This window comes from Pagrus pagrus, assembly GCF_965226575.1.
Source record: "Pagrus pagrus genome assembly, chromosome: 7".
Lineage (NCBI taxonomy): Eukaryota > Metazoa > Chordata > Actinopteri > Spariformes > Sparidae > Pagrus > Pagrus pagrus.
Genome location: NC_140191.1, coordinates 6,204,478 through 6,226,676, shown reverse-complemented (window position 1 = coordinate 6,226,676; position 22,199 = coordinate 6,204,478). Strand labels below are relative to the sequence as shown.

At 41.1% G+C, this 22,199-nt stretch overlaps 1 protein-coding gene across 2 annotated transcripts in view; it reads right to left on the bottom strand.

The window, feature by feature from the left end:
* mtmr11 (myotubularin related protein 11) overlaps positions 1–22,199 on the bottom strand; it is a 39,744-nt gene that overhangs the window by 12,023 nt on the left and 5,522 nt on the right. For both annotated transcript variants that reach the window (XM_084358351.1, XM_084358350.1), the window contains exons 2-13: positions 18,093–18,162; positions 11,499–11,635; positions 11,315–11,384; positions 9,695–9,834; positions 9,065–9,149; positions 6,538–6,685; positions 6,112–6,199; positions 5,419–5,507; positions 4,185–4,312; positions 2,774–2,852; positions 2,460–2,530; positions 99–271 (exon numbers count right to left, since the gene is read on the bottom strand). In XM_084358351.1, coding sequence (XP_084214477.1) covers positions 99–271; positions 2,460–2,530; positions 2,774–2,852; positions 4,185–4,312; positions 5,419–5,507; positions 6,112–6,199; positions 6,538–6,685; positions 9,065–9,149; positions 9,695–9,834; positions 11,315–11,384; positions 11,499–11,635; positions 18,093–18,162 — 1,278 coding nt within the window. The remainder of the gene's footprint in view (positions 1–98; positions 272–2,459; positions 2,531–2,773; positions 2,853–4,184; positions 4,313–5,418; positions 5,508–6,111; positions 6,200–6,537; positions 6,686–9,064; positions 9,150–9,694; positions 9,835–11,314; positions 11,385–11,498; positions 11,636–18,092; positions 18,163–22,199) is intronic.

The window sequence follows — 22,199 nt, the reverse complement described above, 5'->3', positions numbered from 1 at the left end:
AGTAAGTGTTTTTTTTGAGTTACAAGTTGCTTCACAGGTAATAATATACAGAAACACTTCATCGCTGTACTAATTTGGTGTGAATCTTGCCCTCTCACCTCCTCTTTGTCATTGTCGCGGTGATAGTTGATGCGGCTGTAGAAGCGGTGGCCGGACATCACCCACTCCTTCTGCACCAGGCCCTGGAAGCCGTGCTGGGTCCGACAGTGGGGGTCACACATCACCTGCACCAGGCTGGATACCACACAGCTCATGTCCCGGTCGTCTGCCTCTGTAATAATAAAGCAGGGGGAGCTAAATACTAGATCGTACTGAAAGGCCAGAAAACTTTGTTGCTTTTACCTGCCTTTACCTGTAATACATACATGACTGACAACATTTAGCTGACACTGAGTGATATAAATGCATTTCTAAATGTGTTTATTAATCATATTTGCATTTGTAGGGGCTCTGCATTCCTCCTGCACTGCACTACACTGGCATCACTGTGCCTTGTAAGATGTGGTGAGTTACTTAAGAGACTTAACTGTACTTTAATTGTGCTATGAGCTCAAATGGTTTTCAATTTCAGAGCACCACTCGGGACCCACAACCCTTTAATTTACAACCACCATTTAATTCTGCTCTTATTTCTCTTAAGGCTTTTTATCTGTTTGACGCAAGAGAGAAGAGACAAAGATAATATCGATACGACTGACCCGCAGGTAGAAATTATGCTGACAAAGACAGACATCCAGGGCCAGACACATCAGGAGATGAAGGAGAGGCTCGCTAAGAGTTTTCTGGGGCTGGTGTAGTGAGTCATTTCTGCAGTGGGACATTTACTGCTGATCCAGCCAATGTCACAACTGCCGCAACACAGGGACTTTAGGCTCGACTGATATACAAACCTGTCTGCTAAATATGTGTCGTAAAGTCCTACCTCATGTTGGTCACTTACAGCTACAGATTGGTCAAAAAAGCCAAACACCAGCAGCAAGTAGTAAACATCCTGAGCTGAAAACAGCCTTTGTTTGCGGGATATAATGTTGGGTCTGTCTCTGCACCACAGCCAGACAGACCAGATGATTAGAAATCAACCACAGTCTACTGTTTGTAAAAATGAGTCAGAAAATCTAAGGAGTTCTGCAAAATGTTATCTTTTTAAATCAGCATTTTTCCTCCCTTCACAGTCTGTGCAACTTGGATGGGAAATAAAAATCGAGAGCTGCTGTTTCTCGGTAGCCTGAGCATGTGAATGTCAGGAGTCAAAACAATAACACCACTAATCAGCTGGCATTAACTTGAGGAGGTGAAAGCTGAAGACCATGTGGACACAGCCAGACACTCTGAGGTCACCCCTCACTGCATGTTTGGGTTTACCTCGTCGCTTCAGTAGCATTCCCCGTCACCTGATCCAACTCACTGTCAGCTGGTGATCAGTTGACACCTCTACTCCACAACAAAACAACAGTCAGAGTCGTCCGTCTTGTCACACACAGTCAAATGGAGGTGACCTTCTTGTTTAAAGAAGGAAACCCCAACAACACTCTTGTGTTGCTTGTAAGTATCTCCACACCCATCGAGTGCCTCTCATCCCAAGAAGCTATCCAGAGGTTTGGACCAAGAGCCACTGCTATGTGAGGAGATGAGTCAAGCTATACCTACTGTTGGTACTACTCTACTCTTCTGCAGTGTAGGGAAAGAAAGTAGGGCTGCAACTAACAATGTTTTTCATTATCGATTAATCTGCTGATTATTTTCACAATTAGTCGATTAATCGTGTCGTCTATAAAATATCAAAACATTGTGAAAAATGCTCATCATCATTTCCTAGAGCACAAAAACTTGCCTTCAAATTGCTTCTTTTTGTTCAACAAACAGTCCAAAACCCCAAATCTCTTCATTTACCATCATAAAGGACAAAGACAGGCAGCAAATCCTTACAAACCAATGCAGTTTTAAACTATCAGACAGTGTAAAACATCCACAGCTGCATTAAAACCCTACCAAGGAGGCAGTCAGAGCTGTAAAATTAATGATCTTGAAACACTTTAACAGATGCTTTAGTAATGTAAATGTTTGTTGCACATGTGTGGGTTTATGTGTACCTTCCAAAATTACAGTTTTGTTGGAGTAAGTGTGCTTTTATAACTAGATCAAGATCAATTTGCATGTTCAGTATCTTTAAATGTCATGTCATCAATCACTTGAATGAGGTAGAAGTCCTTTTTCTTACACCGAGTCTGTCTGACATCTCAGCTGCAAACACAACAGTTGCAGCCTGGTGTAACCGTGTGTATAAAAGCATGGTGTATGGAGGCCTATTGACAGTGTGCATGTAGGCTCAGTGGAGTGTGCTTGTTGCTGGTATATAGCTACCTCAGGGCAAGCCCTAATGTGGGTTTAATGAGAGGGAGGCGCCTTGAATAATGAATGGATTGAATAATATGAGCCGGGGTTTAGGTCACGTGACTCACCTTGCAGTGCCACAGTCAGGTGACCGCCGCGGAGCAGGCAGGCTACCTCTGAGGCTTTCTTCAGACAGGACCTGGAGAAAAGAGAGGCAGGTTGATAATATCAGATCGGATTGGCGTCATTACAGGTACAAACACAGTGATCATATTACAAATATGTCTAAAAAGTTATGTTAATTCCAAGAAACATAATAAACAAACTGCACATACTCATGTTATCAGTTTGCCTTTTTTCCACGTTTCCTTGAAATTTCTCTAAATACTGATTCCCTTTTAATTTTCCTCTTTAATTAGCATCAGTTCTGCAGAGGCGTTACCTTGTGTAGTCTAGCCAGCGGGTACTTTCCAGGGTAGATAACCATTTGTCATCAGGCACCGACACAGATGTGGAGATATCTAGAAGTCAAAACAGAGAAAAGACAGATCATATTTAGACCTTTAGTATCACTGCAAACACATAAAAGCCTTAAAAGGGTTCAGTGTATCTCTGCGTATCAGCTAACTTGAAGGTTAGAACTGGTTCACAGCAGACACAACAGTGAGATGAGATATGAACTGACCTTGTTAAACATCAGGTTTTCAGTATGAGGACTAGTTTAAAGACTAGTGTGATGAAAGCTTCTCTTCCTGTCTGTCCTTTATTTACAGCATGTTACTAAAAGCTTTCATCATAGCTGTGTCTTCCAAACAGGAGGTCTACACATATCAGACACTTCACTGCTTTTATTAGCGTGACTTAGGTCAAACTGATGTCTTGTCTACAGGTAAATTCAAGTAAATAATAAAAAGACAGTAAGATTCAGTGTAAGGTTTAAAGATTTCACTTTCACGCAGAAGAGCTTGATTCATTTTGACAAAGAGAAATTAAAGATAGATAAATGAAATTAGATAAAACGTTGGTGGCAATTAAGAGTTCAGATATTTAAATTTAAGAATATTTTTGAGCTTTTTGAGGCAACCTGTTAAAGAAGTGTTTCTAAAACTTTAGATTTAAAACCATTTCACACCACCTCCTGGAAATAAATCATCCACATCTTAAATGAGACCCTTAGTGCAAAATCCACTTCGTCTCAGCAGGATTACCCATTAATACAATCCACAAAGTCTATTTTCATTATCTATGAAGTTGTTGTGAAGACTCAGAGCCCTCTGCCAGTAAGCTGACCCAATACATCTGAGTGGCTGTTTTTACAGGACAATCCTCAGAGCTGTGAAGCACTCACCCAAAAAAGACAAAACAGAGAGCTGACAAATGTGTGAACCGTGATAATCGGCGACCTTTACACATTGTTCATGTGCAAGAGAGAGGGAGAGAGAGTGTGCGTGAGATAGGTCAGCGCTTCAGTTCCAGGGCCAGTGGTTGTCGTAGACCATGAGCTCTGTCATCGCTGTTTACCCAAACCATGGAATGTGCTGTGTGTGCCTCCATGACAGAAACAACAGCAAAGAGCATCTCACAAAGCCTGTTTTCAGCTGCTTTCTAAATGTGATAAAGAAGGCAGGAATTTCGTAGAAAATTCAGAAAGCCTCAGCAGTTTGAATGACACATTAACTTGACGTGACTTAAGTAAATAAATAAATAGAGCTAGCGTGATCGAGGCTTATATAACCAGCGAAAGATGTGGGTGCTTCACTGTTCACATTCTCTACAAGCTTTAGCTTTTTGTGCTTGTGTGTGAATATGTATTTGCTCAGCTGTTGTTGTGTGCGTTCACGTCTTATCATCACCTCCCAGACAGAGGGCACGCAGGCGGCTGTGTGCCAGCTGGATGTCGGCAGGTGAGGGCAGCTCCTCGCCCAACTCCACCACCACACACAGAGAGGACTGGCAGCCAAACAGGATCATCTCCAAGTTCCTACGGCAGAGCACAGAGCTGCTGTTATCACACCGCTACACCTGCAACACGCTTGGATTACTTTGTAATCAAGATGTCTCGTACGTCTTTTCAGTCATATCTCTGTGAACAGTGGATTTCATCTCAAAAGAATTTGGTTTGAAGCGAAATGCTATTAAAAATGTATTGGAGTAACACAGCCCTCTGTAAAGTTTCATCAGAAGTAATATGTTTAAGTGTTACATCAGTTGGGAGGGAAATACAGCTGTAAATATCTCATATTTTTAGAAAAAGTCTGATTATCTAGGTATCTCATTCAACATAAAAAAACTCACATTGTGACATTGTGACTTCATGCTCAGTAGGCTGCTTTTAATCTGTAGCCACAAGCTTCTTTAACAACTTTTTGTACTTAGACTGTGAGCAGCTGCTGTTTTAGTGAAGGCTATTTCAAAAGTTTGGTTTCCTTTGTTCAGATATCTATCAAACACTCTGCATCTTCTCTAGAATGATAAAGATAGGCTGATGTTAACAAACTGATGTAAAAAAAAATGTAATGTCCCCGACAACCTCTGTAGTCTCATTTAGCCACTTGTTAGCCTTTTCAAGACAAATTAACACTTTATTTCTTAGAACTGTGTTATAGTGCATTCATTTGCTGTTGGAATAATTCAAAAACTTATTTCCAATTGGGAATATTCACATGAACGCCCCCTTGAGTCAGAGCAACAACTCGAGCACATATCTGGGTTTTAGGACTCATTCCTGCGGCGCTCTCTAATCGAACATTGGTGATTCCGACTTTCCACTTATTGCTGTTGTAGAAATTATATGTAGTTAGGAGGGATGTCTTTTCAGCCCTTCATTTTGAATAAGACACAGCTAATGGCAAGAAAAAGTTTCCCACAGCAGAATTAAGGCAGAACATCCAACCTATAATCAAGTTTACTGTAACCCATGTTTTGCCTTGTGATAGTTACAGCTAACTGTAAAGCTAAATCATCTTAAAACACATATCAGCCATCCACTACAATCTATTTGGAAAACGTCAACACACACACACACACACACACACACACACACACACACACACACACACACACACACACACACACACACACACACACCTGATGTCGTCTTTCTCGTGGTAGATGTTGTTCTGGAAGCTGGACATTCGCAGTAGATCACTGCCTCGGGGGTGTCGCCAACACCAGCGCTGCAGCACAAAACATCATTTTCATCCTGTCTAATAACACGTTCCACATTGTCAGAAATCCCTCAAGGCACTCATTGCATCTGTGTACATCTTGTAATTTGTGTCGCAGGAATGATAATAAGAAGGGAAAACGTGTCTAAAAAATTACTGGAGTTGATGTAGTCATAATATACACAAGGGAAGGACAAACTTTTCTACTTTTCTTAAGTTCCAGTGCCATTTTTAAAAGGTCAGCACCTTACTGAAGCATAAAAATACAAAGTCAGACTTGTAGTGTTACTTGCAAATAAGGCTCCAGTTGAGAGAGAATCTTTTAAACCTACAGCAAGTTTGTTTAAGCTATTTTACAGTCACATGTTTTTGTTCTATGGCAGCATGATTGAGTCTGAACTGGAAAATGTTCTCCAGAGAAATCCCTCATAACAAATGACATTATAAGTTAGTTGTTAGTTCTTTGTTTTTGCAAGTTACAAATACAGGATTTACAAATGATTCTAGGTCCATTAGCATAATACGGCAAATAACACCTGTAGAGAATGTGTATAAATGAAGTAAAATGCCTTGAAAGAAAATCAGAATGTTTCTCAGTACTGAGTGCACTCACAGGGATTCGTCCTTCATTGAAGTGGGCGAAGCTTTTCTTCAGCTCAGTGTCTAAAACCTTCTGTGGAACCACGATGAACCGAGGCAGGCTTACAGGAAACAGAGAGAGCGCTCAGTTTTACTGACAGAACAGAGATAAATGGAGTGACTGCATTATCGATCGATTATAGGAGTCTAGCCTATGTTGACAGACAGCACCTTTCACATGCTCTCTTGTCAAGGAACAGATGTATTCTCACATTATTGAAAAAAACGGTGACTGGTTGAATATAATCTGGCACAGACTTTCATGTTTTTCTACACTATTAGTTAGGAGATAACATTGAAGAGAGCAGAGAATATTCAGGAAAACTCATGTATACCACATTTAAAAACCCAACAGACACAAAGATGTGTTGGTGACTCTTCACCTGTGGTGTGAATTTACCTGCAGGACATCTCAAAGCGGTCGTTGACTGAGCTGACTCTCCAGCTCGTGGCCCCACACCTCTCCAGCTCCTGCTCCCAGTCTGAGGCAGACTCGAACCAGTTCATGTGGGTGTCTCGGCGACGGTTGCTTAGAAACTGCTTCATTTCTGGAGGAAGAAAGTGATTCAAACGCTTCATATCTTCAACATCTTGTGTCACAGTGCAAATTTTGTTTTGATGCTTTTGGAGACAAGCCCAGATACAGTATATGATGATATCTTGACTTGTTAATCACATTTTATATAAATACCACATGCCCATTTTGGGTAGACGGGCTTTCAACTCTTTTCTAAAGGGAGAGATCAGGGGGTGGAAATTCAACAGAATACAACAGTGAGTCCAGGTGTGGTGTAAAGCTGCAGTAGAGGACTGATCAGTGAGTAACTAATTAGTCTTGATAAGTTGAAAATCAGAGCAGATTAACTGTTGTTGATTTTGCTTTTACAGCTTCTCTTATGTGGTTATTTGCTATTTCTGTCTGTCTTGTATCATTGTTAGAGACCTGAATGTTTATTCTGAATTTGACACCAGCTTCCTCGAAAGGCTCGAGGATGGGGGGGGCGAGGTTACCAGTTTGTGAAACACATGACTGTATTAAGGACATTGGAACGAGGGTTGTAAATCTGCTCTAACAGCTCTAACCATGGGGAAGATGTCCTGAAACAGAATAAAAGACAATTGATAATGGCTGTCCGCTGGAATTTGCAGCAGGCACAGCTCACTGTGAGATGCCTCTTCACAAATCCAGTCTGAGCTCTTACTTCCTTTTCCACTAAACTAAATTTAGGGGACATCGAAGGGGTAAAATCAGATTGCAGAACAGAAAAATCTGTCTTTATACTGGAGTAAAAATACTGTATGTTCATGAATGACTGACAGTCACATCTGAGGTTCTTGCTTGTCTCATCAAATCTTTCAGAAGGTCGTCCACTGACCACATACTGGACACACTTGACCCCGGGGGCAGAGGTGAATTGTAGGTTATCTGGCGACTTGTTTCAGTGGGGGGGCTTGCATTATTTATCCACCAGCTGACAAGTCATCCACAGCCGGGTCAGCTTAGCGAAGCTTTAACATAGCATAATGTATTGTACAGACAAGCTCGTATTACTGTGTATGGTCGAGGTGAACAGTGAGTGGAGGTTTTGTTTTGTCAGCGCGATGTAAAGAGTATCCCATTTGCTGAAAGTGTGTAGGATTCCTTCTCTCTGAGAGAATTATGTTCTTTTAATTACTGTAGCTTCACCTTTCACAAATTGAGCTCCTCGATCACTGACAAAATCAGCCCTTCAAAAATTTAGTGAGCCTCGCCTTGAAACAGCTCAAGAGATTTCCTCACATCTGGCTTCAAAGACGGTATTTTCATCGTGTCATCGTAGAGTTTCAAATGTTGCCAACAAGAGAGGATGTGAGATTTATATGTCATTATGGTCTGCACGGAAACCAGTATGTTTCCTGTTTAATACTCCCTCCAGTCTTAAGAGTTGTAACATCATGTTCTGCCCGTACAGAAGAAGAAGAAGAAAGAAACAAAAATAGATTAAACAATGCTCAGTCATGGGTAAATGACAAACAGTTTTGGGTACATTCTGTCCCTGGAGCTAGAGTGGGTGAAAACCAAAGTGAGAACAGATTTGATGAAGGCACACCAGGAGGGAACTTCAGAAAGCACGTACAGCACATGACTGAGATATTCACGCTGCATTTCTGATCCATGTGGCCTTTTTTCTCACGTTCACTGAGCTGTTATTTCTATGAATATTCATCACAATGAAACGTGCATAGAAGAAACTGAATGACAGATGAAGAATAAATACTTCAGATCATCAAGTTGCAATCATCTCTGGCTGCAGATGTGGCTGTGACAAGATGAGTGATTCTTGGTCTTACATGTGGCTTAAAACTGCTGCCGTCCTCTATGTTGGAGATGTCAAACAGCTTCACACCATGTTTGCATCTAGCTTTCTTTTCCCATTCGTAATCTTTAGCTGACCAGGCTTTATACTTGGGAATGTCAAGCCAGCCCTTGAAAAACTTGCATCTATCCACTGAGTCACCACACAACTACACAGAAACGATATTCTACTGTCAAACAGTCAGAAGAGCAAGAAAACTAACCAGTACTGCCTAGTACACTAGAATCATATATCCTTAATATATACTTTTTATAAATAAGAACAGAAAATTAGTTTAAAAGCGTATGATTCCTTCCTAATTTGGTTTAGGTCAGAAAGATAAAAAATAAACTTTACAGGACATCGTCGGCTTATCAAGTTGATGTGAATAGGGCCATAAATTCAGGAAACACCTTTTTGACTGAACAAAACGAGTCTACAACATACCACACTATAATTATGAAAACCAAAATAATATGTGCTCCTAGCAACCCAATACAGCTGGAGACAGACTGACAGAAGGTTTTGTTTCAGTGCCAGGGAGGGAACGGGTGGTTGTAAACATGAGAGTGCATACATTAATCGACTCACCTACACTCCCAAGGGCAGCGTTCTGGAAAGATAAAACTGACCCTGGTTTAGGAGGCTGGTAGGTCTTGGCGATGGTGTACGTTATCTGAGGAGGGAAACCACAGTGAGCCCATCAACATGACAAAGGTCATCAGCTTTCAGCATCAATGGCCTGCAGAGTCAGATCATTGGTCTATGGTACAGATCATCTTCTCTATGCAGAAATCTTTAGGCTCTGAGATGACTGATCAACAGTATGGCAGTAACCAGAGCCTTGAATCTGAGCCAATACACACAAACACACACACACACACTGAAATATGCAGCTGCATGCAAATATTTACCAACCCTGGTGCACAAATCTCTAGGAGAAGAATTTGGTATAAAACGGGGTACACTGAAATAACACAAATTAGATGGAGTGGAAAAAAACTGAATGGAAAGAAGCAAATAAAAAAAAAATAACATAAAGCAAATCTATAAAAAGTGATTTTAAAGGTTGGAAAAAAAACAGTCATCCGTGGGCAAAGTCGGCAAATTCCTGTTTTTGGGCTGTGACGCACTTTAAGTTTGGTACTTAAGCCGGTGCCAGACCTAGTCATGCTTATAATGAGATCATCAAATCCCGAAAATCAGGAGATATACACTCACCTCTAAGACTTGTGCGTCAGGAGTGAGGCGGTCAAACAAGAAGCAGATGACTCGCAGGTCCCTACAGTAAAGCACCAGCTCCTCAGGAGTGAACTTGAGCGATGAGTTTGGGGACACCAGCTTGGTTCTGTTTGGGCCCACTGCAACACAGAGAGGAACAGGAGTCTAATTAAACTTGACACAGACAAATGGGTCAAGAAGAGCCAAAGAACCCTAGAGTATATGTTACATACAGCATGTAGGTTAGACCTACAGTATGTGAGCTCCACTGAAATTAACTTCACAACACAGCCTTGCACACTCTAACATACAGTATGAGCTATTTAAACATCATATTTCACGTCATTTGATTTTATTAATGATCAGAGAAGAGCTTTTATTACAGTAACACCTTATTTGGAATATTATGGCAGTTTTAAAGGTAAAATTCTTGAGATTTTCAGAAAATCAAACTACATTTTGATGCCTTTACCATCAACATTTTTTTTTCCAGCAATGGCCAATATTTACATTCAGTAAACAACTCTGTATATACTCTGCCAAACAGAGTATCTCAGACAGAGGGGGAATACTGTGCTGCAAACCGACATGTTTTTTGAGCACTAAAGCATGTAAACCTATTCAAGCAGGAACCAAAACTAAAATTATGAACCTGAAAATGAGCATGCGTCTTCTTTAAAACTGAAAGTCACATCAAATTGTCAATTTGGTGAATCATCAGTATCTATTGCTTAATGAAACACAAGCTTATAACAGGACATGATGCAAGATGTAATCAGGCACATTTTTTTCTCATCTGTAACAGCCTTACTGTCGGGTCACTGCTGATCAGTGTTGTGTTAAGTTATTGCAACTGCCAACCGAGCAATTCGTATTGCTCTTATTCCACATTAAAAGATTTCAACTGGTGGAACACAGGGTGGATTTACTGTGAAGCATTTAAGGGAAACTAAATGTATTTCTCACTGCGGTTAGGTTAGCTTTAACAGTGATCATTAGTAAAAACTGCATCTAAAAACAAGACAACTCTAATTTTTTATTTTTTTCCTCAGTGGATCATTTCTAACTTTTACAGGGGAGTAACAGAACAAAAAACCACAGTGAGCTCCAACAAATATTACTGTGCACTGCTGTTGTGTGGAAAACTACTCGCGCTATTAACAGCATTAAATTATTTCTGACTGACCTCTTTATTGTGACAACGACAGTTTGTTTGGTCGCCTCTAAACGGAAACCCTCTGCTCTTCTTATGTATTACTGACAAAGAAGCTGCCTAACGACTGTTTACTGTGGTGTTAAGCCTCACTAGCTGTTACCAAGGTAACCATGGCTGTTACAACTTTAATCCAAACCAAATTGATGATAATAATATACACAATCAGTCAACAGTTATACCAAATCATTTTTTGGAAAACTATGCATCCAGTATCCTCATGATAAGTAAAATATTCTAAGTACTGATTAAAAAACATGATGGAGTTGTGCAATGATCAGTATCAAGGAAGAAGGCGTAACAGCCTGGAACAGGGAGTGTCACATTTAAGTAATGCAAGTCAATAAATCTCTGGTCATAGTTTAATTAAAATACTTTTCATTGGTCATGACTCATGAGTTACTTACCAACCACAACCTTCTCTATGGATGCCAAAGCCACATCATGGTCACCTAAAAGGACTGGGTCTGCATTGTCCTGCATTATGAATGTTGAAGAAAACAACACTCACATCATCACAGTACTCGCATTAACGTTCTTAATCGTTGTTTCATTTATTTTTCATCAACACAGCTGCTCAGATGGACTCACATCAGGTTTGGGGCCGTCCTGGGGAACAAAGGCCACTCTGAAGTGGGTACAGAAGAGGGTCCCAGAGAGCCAACCTCTTCCTTCCCTTGCAGTCAGCTTCTTTCTCACCATAACAGCTCTCTGAAGTACACACTCGCCTGGTGGGGACAAAAGACAGATGTAGCAGAGGTTACAGGATGGAATTTATGGGTACTGCAGTCATGGGGTTGTTTTGTACTTGTCTCTGAGTGTGTATGGGGGGGGTCACATAACATAACAGGAAGTATACAGACAGAGGAACAGTAGCAAGGAAGTTCACTGAGAGCGGGCTACTGGGAGTGGGTGTAACAAACACCTTTAAACAAAAAGGGCCATCCCCATGTTGTTGGTTATTGTTGCAAGTCCTGGGGCCACAGAGGAGGAGCAGGAAGAACAACAAAAACATCAGCTCACAGAAGGAAGTAACTCTTTCTGTTCTGGATTGGATTACACCAATTAAGGTTAGTGTTAAATATGCATGAGTGAATCACAAAGTTTTAGTATAAGAGTGAAAGTTCAGACCGTATTTATGTCTGTGCAGCTCGATATTATAACTCACAATATTCTTTAAAATACAGTCATTTGTTGTGGATATAAAATTAAGAAAGACTGGCATTTTTGATGTGTTGAAACGTGTACTTTATGTGTGCAGGACATTATTAGTTGTATCAGCTGATCCTGTTGAGACTGAGTGATGAATTCTCATCATTGGCTAAGTATAGAGAGGATGGTTGTAGGAGAGGCATCTGAAATGAAATTCCAGGACAAAGCTTCCAAAAACAAACCTTTTCACCCAGAAAAAGTCTCTCACACACAAACACAGATGTGCATAAACAAAGGGGGAAAAAAAGGTTTCACCAAAACACACACACACACACACACACACACACACACAGTGGTGAGACAGCACATTTATAACAGTCTCCCGCAGGAATACAAAGCCTTTGCCAGCTAGACTGTGGGTTTCCATGGCAACAGAGTCCAGGATAGGGTAGATGTGGAGAAAATGGCCTTTTTGTCCATGACAAGAAGAGAATCGGGCCAGGCACATGGCAAAGCGAATGTTTTCATACCCACTCAAAAGCCAAAGAAAAAGACGGGGAAAGACTGCTGGTTCCTCGAAACTGAAAAAACATTCTGAGGAAACACAAAATTCCTTCAGTGCACATGTGGAAGAAACCAGCACGGCCCTCAGACTAACAGAAGAGCCGTTGGGGCAGGTCCCGGTCTCTGCACAATGCTTCTTCTTGCTCTTAGATTAATGGATATTTTTGGGGCGACCAAAGCACAAACAGGAAACAGCTATTTCACACATTTAACACTTGTTTATGCTGCGAGAGAAAACTGAAGAGGGGCCTGTGTTTCAACACCATAATTTGCCGACTGCACAAGAGGAGTTTAAACCTTTGGGTGTGCTTCATGGTAATGCTTAGACCCTCGACCTCTGAAGCCACGCTTAAAAACTCTAGGCTGGACTTGACCACTCATGACCTAGCTACAGAGATTTCGGATGCTTAGCACAGTGAACACAAGTGAACCTTTGTTCAGAGCTGCTCTTTCAAAGGACAATCTGTGGCTTTGCATGTCTTGTTTTAATTTCTCCCCGGGGTGCAACAGAGCCGAAAACATTCCTGCAGCCTAAAGATGTGAAGAGGAAGAGGAATACAGGGAACCAGAGGCTTTCTGGGTCTATTTGCACTCTTTTGTGAGATTTAAGGGGTTTCTTGCTAGCAGGTGCTTCAGTGCAGCGTGAGTCAGCTGGACAACAGAAGGTGTTTACGAGACTGTTGTCCTTTAATCAAATAAATGTTTTATGTTCTTCCTAGAGGGCTCCTGAGAGAGTCCAACAACGTAGCTGTACTCACACTGAATTAGTGCACTTTCTAGTGCTTCTCTAACAATTGTTAACCAAGCCAGAATATTCAATATTTTACATTAAAACAATAAGTTAGCTTAATATACTTTATAAGTCTTCTGTCTGTGGCCCTGTGTGTATATGATGTTTGGGATAAACAGTATTTGCTTTGTACATGCCGTTCGCCCTGGGTGTAGCCCACAGTTAGCTGGATTACAGCTATTAAGAACAATAAAACAACAGCAACAAAGACGCAGAAAAACAGTCGAACATGTCATTGAAAACCACAGTTGTTTAATTTCAGGTTCTCTGTGTTCGCTGTAGATCGTTCATTGCCAGTGGCGGCCTCACAGATGCCAGTTACATCAGCCTCTGACAGCATTATGGTGTGGACAGCTCGCCAAAGGAAAACGTTGGGTTGGAGCTTTGACCAACTAAAGAGCACAAGGGCCTCAAGGCAAAAAAGCTGAAATACAGCAGCTACTGGCATTTATCATCTATTTGAATAGTAAGGTCTCACATGCAACAACATTTCTGGAACTGGCTGTCCAACTGTTCAAATAATGCAAAACCTTCTGAGTAGAAGAAACCATTACAATACAAACACTGAGAAAATGCTTGACTTGAAGTTTTCAGGAAGTTGTGCTTTCCTACGTAGTCCTATAAGTCTTTGCATGTCTTATATGATGTTGGGCACAAACATTGGATTTTTCTCTCCACATTAAGTTGAAATTTGAGTTTCCCCTTTAACATCTCAGCTGCTTCTGTTGATGTTGTGGTCACTGACTTGGATACAAAGAGAGAGCGACCTAAAGGATCAGCCTGAGAAAATACAGCTGAGCGAGATCTGAACCACATGCTCTCAGCCTCCGTTTCACTTGTTTTTCTCAGCCACATTTGTTCCTCATTTTCAGCTAGGGTGCATGCAGAGCAAAAGGTTTCTGCCCTCCTCAACCCGCTGGGAGGATGAGTAAAGACCACTGCATTACACTGCATTAAATCCAGGGATATAGTTGTTGACAAACTAGCAGCTGCTGAAGATGTTTTCTGTACAAATGAGGAAAAGAGAAACATCACCGATGCCTGTAGTCTTCCCTGTAATTTGGATCAGCACAAAATGTCCAGAGGACTGCTGTGTTAACAAATCCAAAACCCACAGCCAGTAACCTTCATGTGACTCAACAGCCACAAATGTTGACCGCAGGTTAAGACTGACAACCAAATTGGATCAGGAAACTTTTTTCAGGTGAGCAATTCTCATTGGACTGAACAGGCGCCATCTTTGCATTTGCTAGTTCTTCTAATAAGTCGATGAGTGATAAAGACGATAGAGCACAGTATGCTGTCGGCTGTGACTACCTTGTGATTCACAAGTCGCTACGAGGGTGTGTCCTCGGGTTATCAGTCAGATCAAATCAGGATATCCTCCCCAGCTCTTACATGGTTACTTCTAGCTCCAAAAAGGGAAGTGAAAGCTATAACGCCAAACTTTAGGTTTGAAAATGGTAGTCCACAATGGCTGGATTTATACTTTGGAAGTTTTCTGATTTGTAATATCACTTTTCATGGACAATAAACTGCATAACGTCCATTTAAAGTCACAATGAGAATTTAATACTGTTTTCAACATCAAGATCGAAACCCAAGTTCACAAAGATCAATGCTCTGGTCTCTTGTCCATCAATCAACAAGGTATAAAGCTGATTGACAGCCTTTTAATCCCACAGTAACATAAGACTTTGGAGAAAAGGGATTGTGAAGTTGCTCTGAAGGGGGTCCTGGCCTCTTGGCATTGTGTGTGAATGGACAGTATACCCCCTCCCCCACTCGCAGCATTGAAAAGGTACATGATCTACCTATGGCTGTCGGAGCTGTCCTGACCCGTTCGCCCTCCCGCAGGCCGGCTCGGTTTCTGCGGTCCTGTGTCCCGTTGTCACATGAGAACACCGTGGACACTGGGCACTGCCCGTTAACTACTGGGAGAACGGGACGACTTCTGCAAACATATTTTGTGATTCATACGGTTGTTCTCAACCTGTCAGCGGGTTGAGTTTGAGACATGACACAACTTAAATTGGCCTAACATACAACAGCAGCCTCACTGTGTTGATACCGATGCAGTGTTGACAAATGACCCATCCTTTTGCAGAGAACGTGCACGTTTGAGAGAGAGAAAGGGAGAAAGAGAGAGGCCACAGGTGCAACGTGAGCCCTTTCACACAGACTCACGACTCCTTTGTGTCTGAAAGTGAACTTGTTCTCACAAATTGTCTCAACACTTACTCTGCAGAGCGTGCACAGAGCCAAAGGATAGATTTCCCTGCCCGAAATCTGAATCGGCTTTAAAAAATGTCAAAAATAAAATGAAACGCTAATAGTAGGTAATTTTAGCTCACAGAGGAGCTAATATAGGTCTCAATGGAAAAAGGGGATGATGTTTCTGAAAACACAACAGCGCTGCCAATACACATCTAATATAAGAAAGGTTCTCATGGACAGCTGTGTTTCTAATCTGCCTGGAATGGAGGTGGAGACAGAGAAGAGGAGAAGACAGAGGGAAGAAAGGGAAGCTTAAGACAATTTTGGAGATGGAGATGATTCTGACAGCAGACAGGGGAAAAATGCGAGGAGTAAAGTCACTCGACATTTCACAGTTTAATGTTAACAGCTAAGAATAGGATCTCTGTGCGTGTTGTCAAGGGCAGGCAGTCCAGAGACTGGAAAGTATTTGTTGAAAACACACTGCTGGAAAACAAATTATGGCCAACTAAGTGAATGAAAATAAGGAAGGAAGTGTGTGTGTGTGTTTTTAAGGAGAACGTGCACAAGCACGAGTATGATGGTGAAAGGTCAATTTAAGCCCACGAGATGTCAAAACAAAAAACAACTGTGGCATAAAAAAATCCTGCTCTATTAGGAAACAGTCACAAACGAGCACCTCTCAAACTCATGAACTTCCCTCGAACACTCATTTACACTTAATCTGCTCTGGTGAAGGGTGCTTTGAGTCTCAAATCTCTGATCTGGTGTCATTCTTCTAAAAAGCTCCTACAGATTGTTTCTGACACATGAATATGAGCAGGGTCAGGCCAGGGAAATAACTCTGATTGCAGCAGCAGAGGCAGCAGAGATTGTGTGTTGGCCTGCACCATCGAGCAGATTATCACTGGGTTAAGAGGGTTGACCTCTGGTAAAGCTAGCTGACTAAACTCTCTCTACAGCAGGGGTTTTATAGTTGGGAGTAAAGGAAAGTGATTCCAGGGTGACGAGGATCTGGGGGCCACATCTTATTAAGGCAGCTGATTCTCTAAACAAGAGGGAATCTTTCACAATTAATAGTTTATAGTTCACCCTCGAGATGGAGGATGATGTACAAGCATTTACTGTAAGTAGGCTTGCACAATACGGTGAAAAAACGACTACACAACTCACATTCATGTAGTTTCACGCTGCCGCTACAAGCAAACGGTTAAATTCTGCACCAACTATAAGTTTCCACACTGTCAGTGCCTGCTATAATAAGCTCTACAACACCTCTACAACAACCCCGCTTTCATCATGTGCAACAAAAGACATTTGCTGCAGATCTTAGTTTCATTTTGTGAACATCTGACCGTGTTTAATTATGCAATACACGTTTAGATCTCATCTACACAACTGTTCACTGAGGCGCCCAGTCCCTTTCTGTGTGCTCAGGTTTGCTTTTCAGCAGCAGATGTTTTCCCGTCTCGAAGGCAAAACACCTGCTGTGACATTCCTTGTCCAGGTGTGGCTACAAGAGCAATATGGAAATTACAAACCACAGAGAACAATGAATGCAGCAGCAGTTTTATGCCTGAGTGTTGATAGTTCGTCTGATCCTGGAGCTGCGTGGCAGTTTTCAATTGAACGGCAAGCTGTGAGGTGTTTTGAGGTTTATTAAGTGCCTCTGCACATTTATTGTGTCTGACTTACTTAAACCGATTTTAAGTATTGTTCATTGCAGATGACTTGACATAATATAAACTGAATTTGAATGCCTTGACTTGAGACATGATACGTTTTTATAGTCTGGGTATCCGTATTTCATTGTTAAAATCGATGGGGAGGGAATATTTTTTTGATTGAGGAGATATTGAGAAAGATATGTGGTTTTTGTTTGATTAGTTTGAAAGTTAATTCCTTGTCTTTTCTCTTTATAAAGACTGGATACAGCAAGTAAGACTGCAGGATCTTCAGGAGACTTGACTTGATTGAAAGAGTAACTGATAAATTGCCTCCAGTGATGTAACTCAGTGGCTAAGTTGCATTGTGGGTAATGTAGGCTAGGTTTTGCAAAGGAATAAGAACGCGTGGAATTGAAGAAGGGATATCTCTGGTACCGCTGTATTGATTTTGATCATTTGTTTTTAAACTGGCCATAATGACTCCAACAGTGTTATAGGAGAAAACCAAAACCTGGCGCCTACATTACCCACAATGTAACTTAACCACTGAGAAACACCACTGAGGACGATTCATGAGATTACATTCAGCTTCCTCTGGAGCCACAAAAGGTTTTAAACTACTTTTCTTTATACATATGCAGTAGTACTCCCCAAGACCTGTAAACACACTTTAATGTGTAGAACTGCTGGGATTACTCTTCACCAAGGACTCCAGGACTGAGTCACATGTCTGGTCTCTCTTGACAGATTTAAAAACCCTCATCTCAACAGCAGCTAACAAAAGCAAAATCTTACCTGGCAGGCAGCGTAGCCCAAACACATCTCGACTCCTTGCGTTCACCCCACTCTGACTCAGCATCCTCTCCTGCAAGAGAAACACGGCAGAAATTATCATCAATTAATCCTTCTTGTTTCCAAATTAACTGTGTTTATTTTAAAAGTCACTCTTACAAACAGGAGATGTCCTTTGCTGAAAGGAATAGCAGGTCATTTTGGGAACTCGCCTATTCACATTCTTGCCATGAATCAGTGTTTATGCTAAGCTAAGCCGGCCTTAAACATAATGGACAGACACAGAGTTGTATTGATCTTTTCATCCATCTGACACACAGTACAACTGAATCATTTTATGTTAACAGAATGCTAAATTTAGTTCACTTCACCTCCCAAATCCCCAGAAAGATTATGAAAGCAGAGTTCAGTTCAAAGGACTAATGTTCTACTTCTAACTTGTGCCCACAGACTCCTTAAAGTGTTTAGTCAAGAGGCAGACTAAACAGAGCACACGGACAGAGCCATATGTCACATTTCTTCTTGTTGATTATATTAAATTTACGGCTCTGCCTGCTTCTCTCATCTGGTTGGTCTCAGCGGACTCATTTTCAAAGACAAAGAAACAAAGCCAAACCACACAATGCTCCGTGATCCTTAGTTTCCATGTTGCTGTTTGTGCCTGCTTTCTCTATAATAGTAATGAAGTCTCAAGTACTTGAGTCTGTACTACAAGCACAATCCAGCCCCACAGAGCCACAGAGGTTTCTATAATCAGACTCTGAGCTTACTAGCACATATGCTTCCACTTAACTTTGCTACTAACCCCCCCTTTGTGAAGGCCATTTACATTTATCGGCTTGAAATCCCATAATATGTCGGGGCCTGCAATGTGAGAGGGCGATATGATTATACAGGTGGCGAAAGAGCTTTAAAGTAGTACAGAAATAGAGTTCGGGCCCGAGAAAACTATACATTGTAGGGCCTCAAACGTCTCTCTCAGCAGTTCTGGCTGAGTTCGGCCCACAACAAAACTATTAATCACTGTTTCACTGAAGGCACCCGCTCTATCGCTGAGCCGCGGCATTTCTTCGAGTCAGCAAGGATGTGTGAACAATAACAATGAATCTACTCAGTCGTCAGTGTTATGCTAACAATTTTGCAGTGTGGTGAATTCTGTGTTAGCAGCCTGCTCATGAAAACCTGAGACTCTAAGCTTGCGGCCCTCCATAAAAAAACAGGGAGCTTTTAACAAAGAGGACCTTTGCTCCTTGTAAAACTAGTAAAATCACACTTATTCATAGCTGCTTGTTTTCTTTGCATGTGAGAGCAGCTGGCTGTTTCTGTAACAGAAACCTACTCAGTCTGCTGTTTGCTACTGGTGGTATCTTGATGGAGCACTGACATTAGGGCTGGCCAATATATCAATATTATATTGCTTTCATGATGTAAGACTACATACAGTCCTAGATTTTGGATATATTTATATCATGATGACATAGGTGTAGTCTTCTCTTGGTTTTAAAGGCTGTATTACAGTAAAGTGATGTCATTTTCTGAAATCACCAGACTGTTCTAATACTTGCCTTTATCCACTTAGTCATCATGTCCACATTACTGATGTTTTAATATTATTAATTAATAATCTCATTTTGTAAATATTTAATGAAAGTACCAAAAGTCATCCCTGCAATGCTGCTGCTATATGTATTGATAGAGGTATTTGGTCAAAAGCATTGTGATGTGTTGAATGCAATTTGAAGTATATAAAGCATATACTGCTATATTAGATTTGTAGAAATTATGTTATAGCCTATTCTAAACTGTAAACTAACCAAATGAACAGTATCAGTCTTTGTTTACCATTAGAAAAGAGAAAAAAAGAACACCTTACTAATTTGCCATTTAATTCAACTCGTGCTTAGTGAGCCGTGAAGACCATAATAAAAACAAAGAATGGTTTTAATCAATCCAAATTATACGAGCGCTAATCAATGTCATATGGGCAATTTTGCCCTGATGCAATATCTCGCTATAAAATGGTTATATACCGCCAACTCCAACATCTGTACTCAAACTACAGGAATTAGCTGATGCACTGAGAGTTCTCCCTGACCTATATTTTCTATAAGTTAATTTAAAAGATCCTTATAGTTCAGACAAGTTTACTGACCAAATAAAAAGGCTGAAAGCTCTGTGTTGACAACAACCGCTGGAGAAAAACAAGCCTCTTTTTGATGATAAGGCAGGACACTAAAATTTTTACGAGACTCAGTTTCTGCTTGCCAGAGCATTGTTCATTTTTTTTCCATCTGGCTTTAAAATGTCTTATGCTTTCCCTCAGTCTCACCATCAACACCCACAGTGAAGCCGCAGCCGAATTCCTTATCCTCTTTAAAGAGCATCAGGGGCTCAGATTTTGTTTTGTTATTCCTTTCATAAGTCCAGTGTCTTGGATCTGTCCTCTGAAGGTTGTTGAGAGTGACAAACTCGGGCCTCAGGGTCCTGTGTGGTGAGTAAACCCACTGAATAACATTGCAAATGCACAAGGTGAAGTGCCACTGGCGCTATACTGCAGACTGGGTTGTGTACATAATATGATAAGAGAGATATGAGTGGAACTCCCTCGGTTAGACTAGCAGAAATTTGATTTGTGCACACAATAAAAGTGACAGAATGACCTACAGCAAGAAATACAGGTATCTGTCCTTCACTTACAAGTTTTGCACTAGAGCTGAAGCAACTAGCTGTCAACTATTAAATGCCAACTATTTTGACAATCTACCTGTCTATCTACCGCATCTTGAGACATATTTTTAAGAACAAATGTCCAAAATGTTTTTATTTTCAGTTCCTTAAATGTGGACATTTCCTGGTGTCTTTACTCCTCTATGACAGTAAACTGAATGTCTTTGGGTTGTGGACAAAACAGACATTTGAGGATGTGATCACAGGCTTTGGAAATCAACTATTTTCATAATTTTCTGACATTTGTGGACCAAACAACTAATTGATTACTTGAGAAGACAATCAACAGATAAATCGATAATGAAAAGAATCTGTAGTTGCAGGCCTATTTTGCACTACAGAGGTTACGCAGACAACATAAATCAGGAAAATGGGAATGAGAAAATGTCTATTCATGAACTTAAAGATGCTGTGGCTAAAGTATGGCTTTCCTCATCTCTAAGTCACGTATCATCCAAAAACCACATTTCCAGAGCCGTGTTTAAGCTGACATTTGCTTCCATTATGTGGCTTCAGCGTCCCCACTCGATCACTTTCATTGCCTCTTTCTCCCCTGTTCTGCCTCTCTGCCCCACTTTTGCCCTCCTCTGCTCCCTCCCTTCATCCTCAGGGACAGCGGCCAAGCCTCATTGCAGTTTCCATTGCTCATGGCTTCCCCTTGCTACTGCGGCCAGACTTCTGCAGTAAGCGTGCTTGTTCCTGGGTCTGGAACATAACTTCTCTTTCCTCAAACAACAGGCCGAACTCACGAGGGAAGAGAACGAATGGGAAATTCGAAGGGACATTGGAGAAAGAGCGCACTTCCATTGCATCCTAAGCGCTATGGTTTCAAACATTATCCTGCCATTCTTAAAATCTAACTTTACGTGGAAAACTAACAACAATGCAATGAAGTTTCAAGAGTTGTTTCCCTAAAATCTCTTTTCAAACTATTTTTGGCGGAGGGCTCTAGACTGACTGGGCCACCTCTTTTGACTAACTAGGTTTGAAACTGAGCTTTGATAGGCTTGACCAGACTTGTGACTTGTAACCAATCAGACAATATTGTGGGCAGGACAGTGAGACAACAGAGGGGCAAAGACACACAAAAAAAAAATGATAATAACGATAATCGGAAAAATGCTGAATATCAACCAGCCAATAATTGGTTTATCCCCAGTACCAACAAGCTGAGCTGCATCTGAAATAAGTCCATGTTGAAAGCAACGCTCTGCTTGGGGCTTGTAAAATACACATTAGCTTTTAGCCGCTGCCCAGTGTACTTTAAAGGGTCACAGCCCGTTCATTTGTATTGTGCTTTTCATTTCCTCGCATGAATGGGGACAGTCATGTGGCATTGTGATCCGGCTTGGAGGAAAAATACGGATGTGAGGTAGTTTTGCT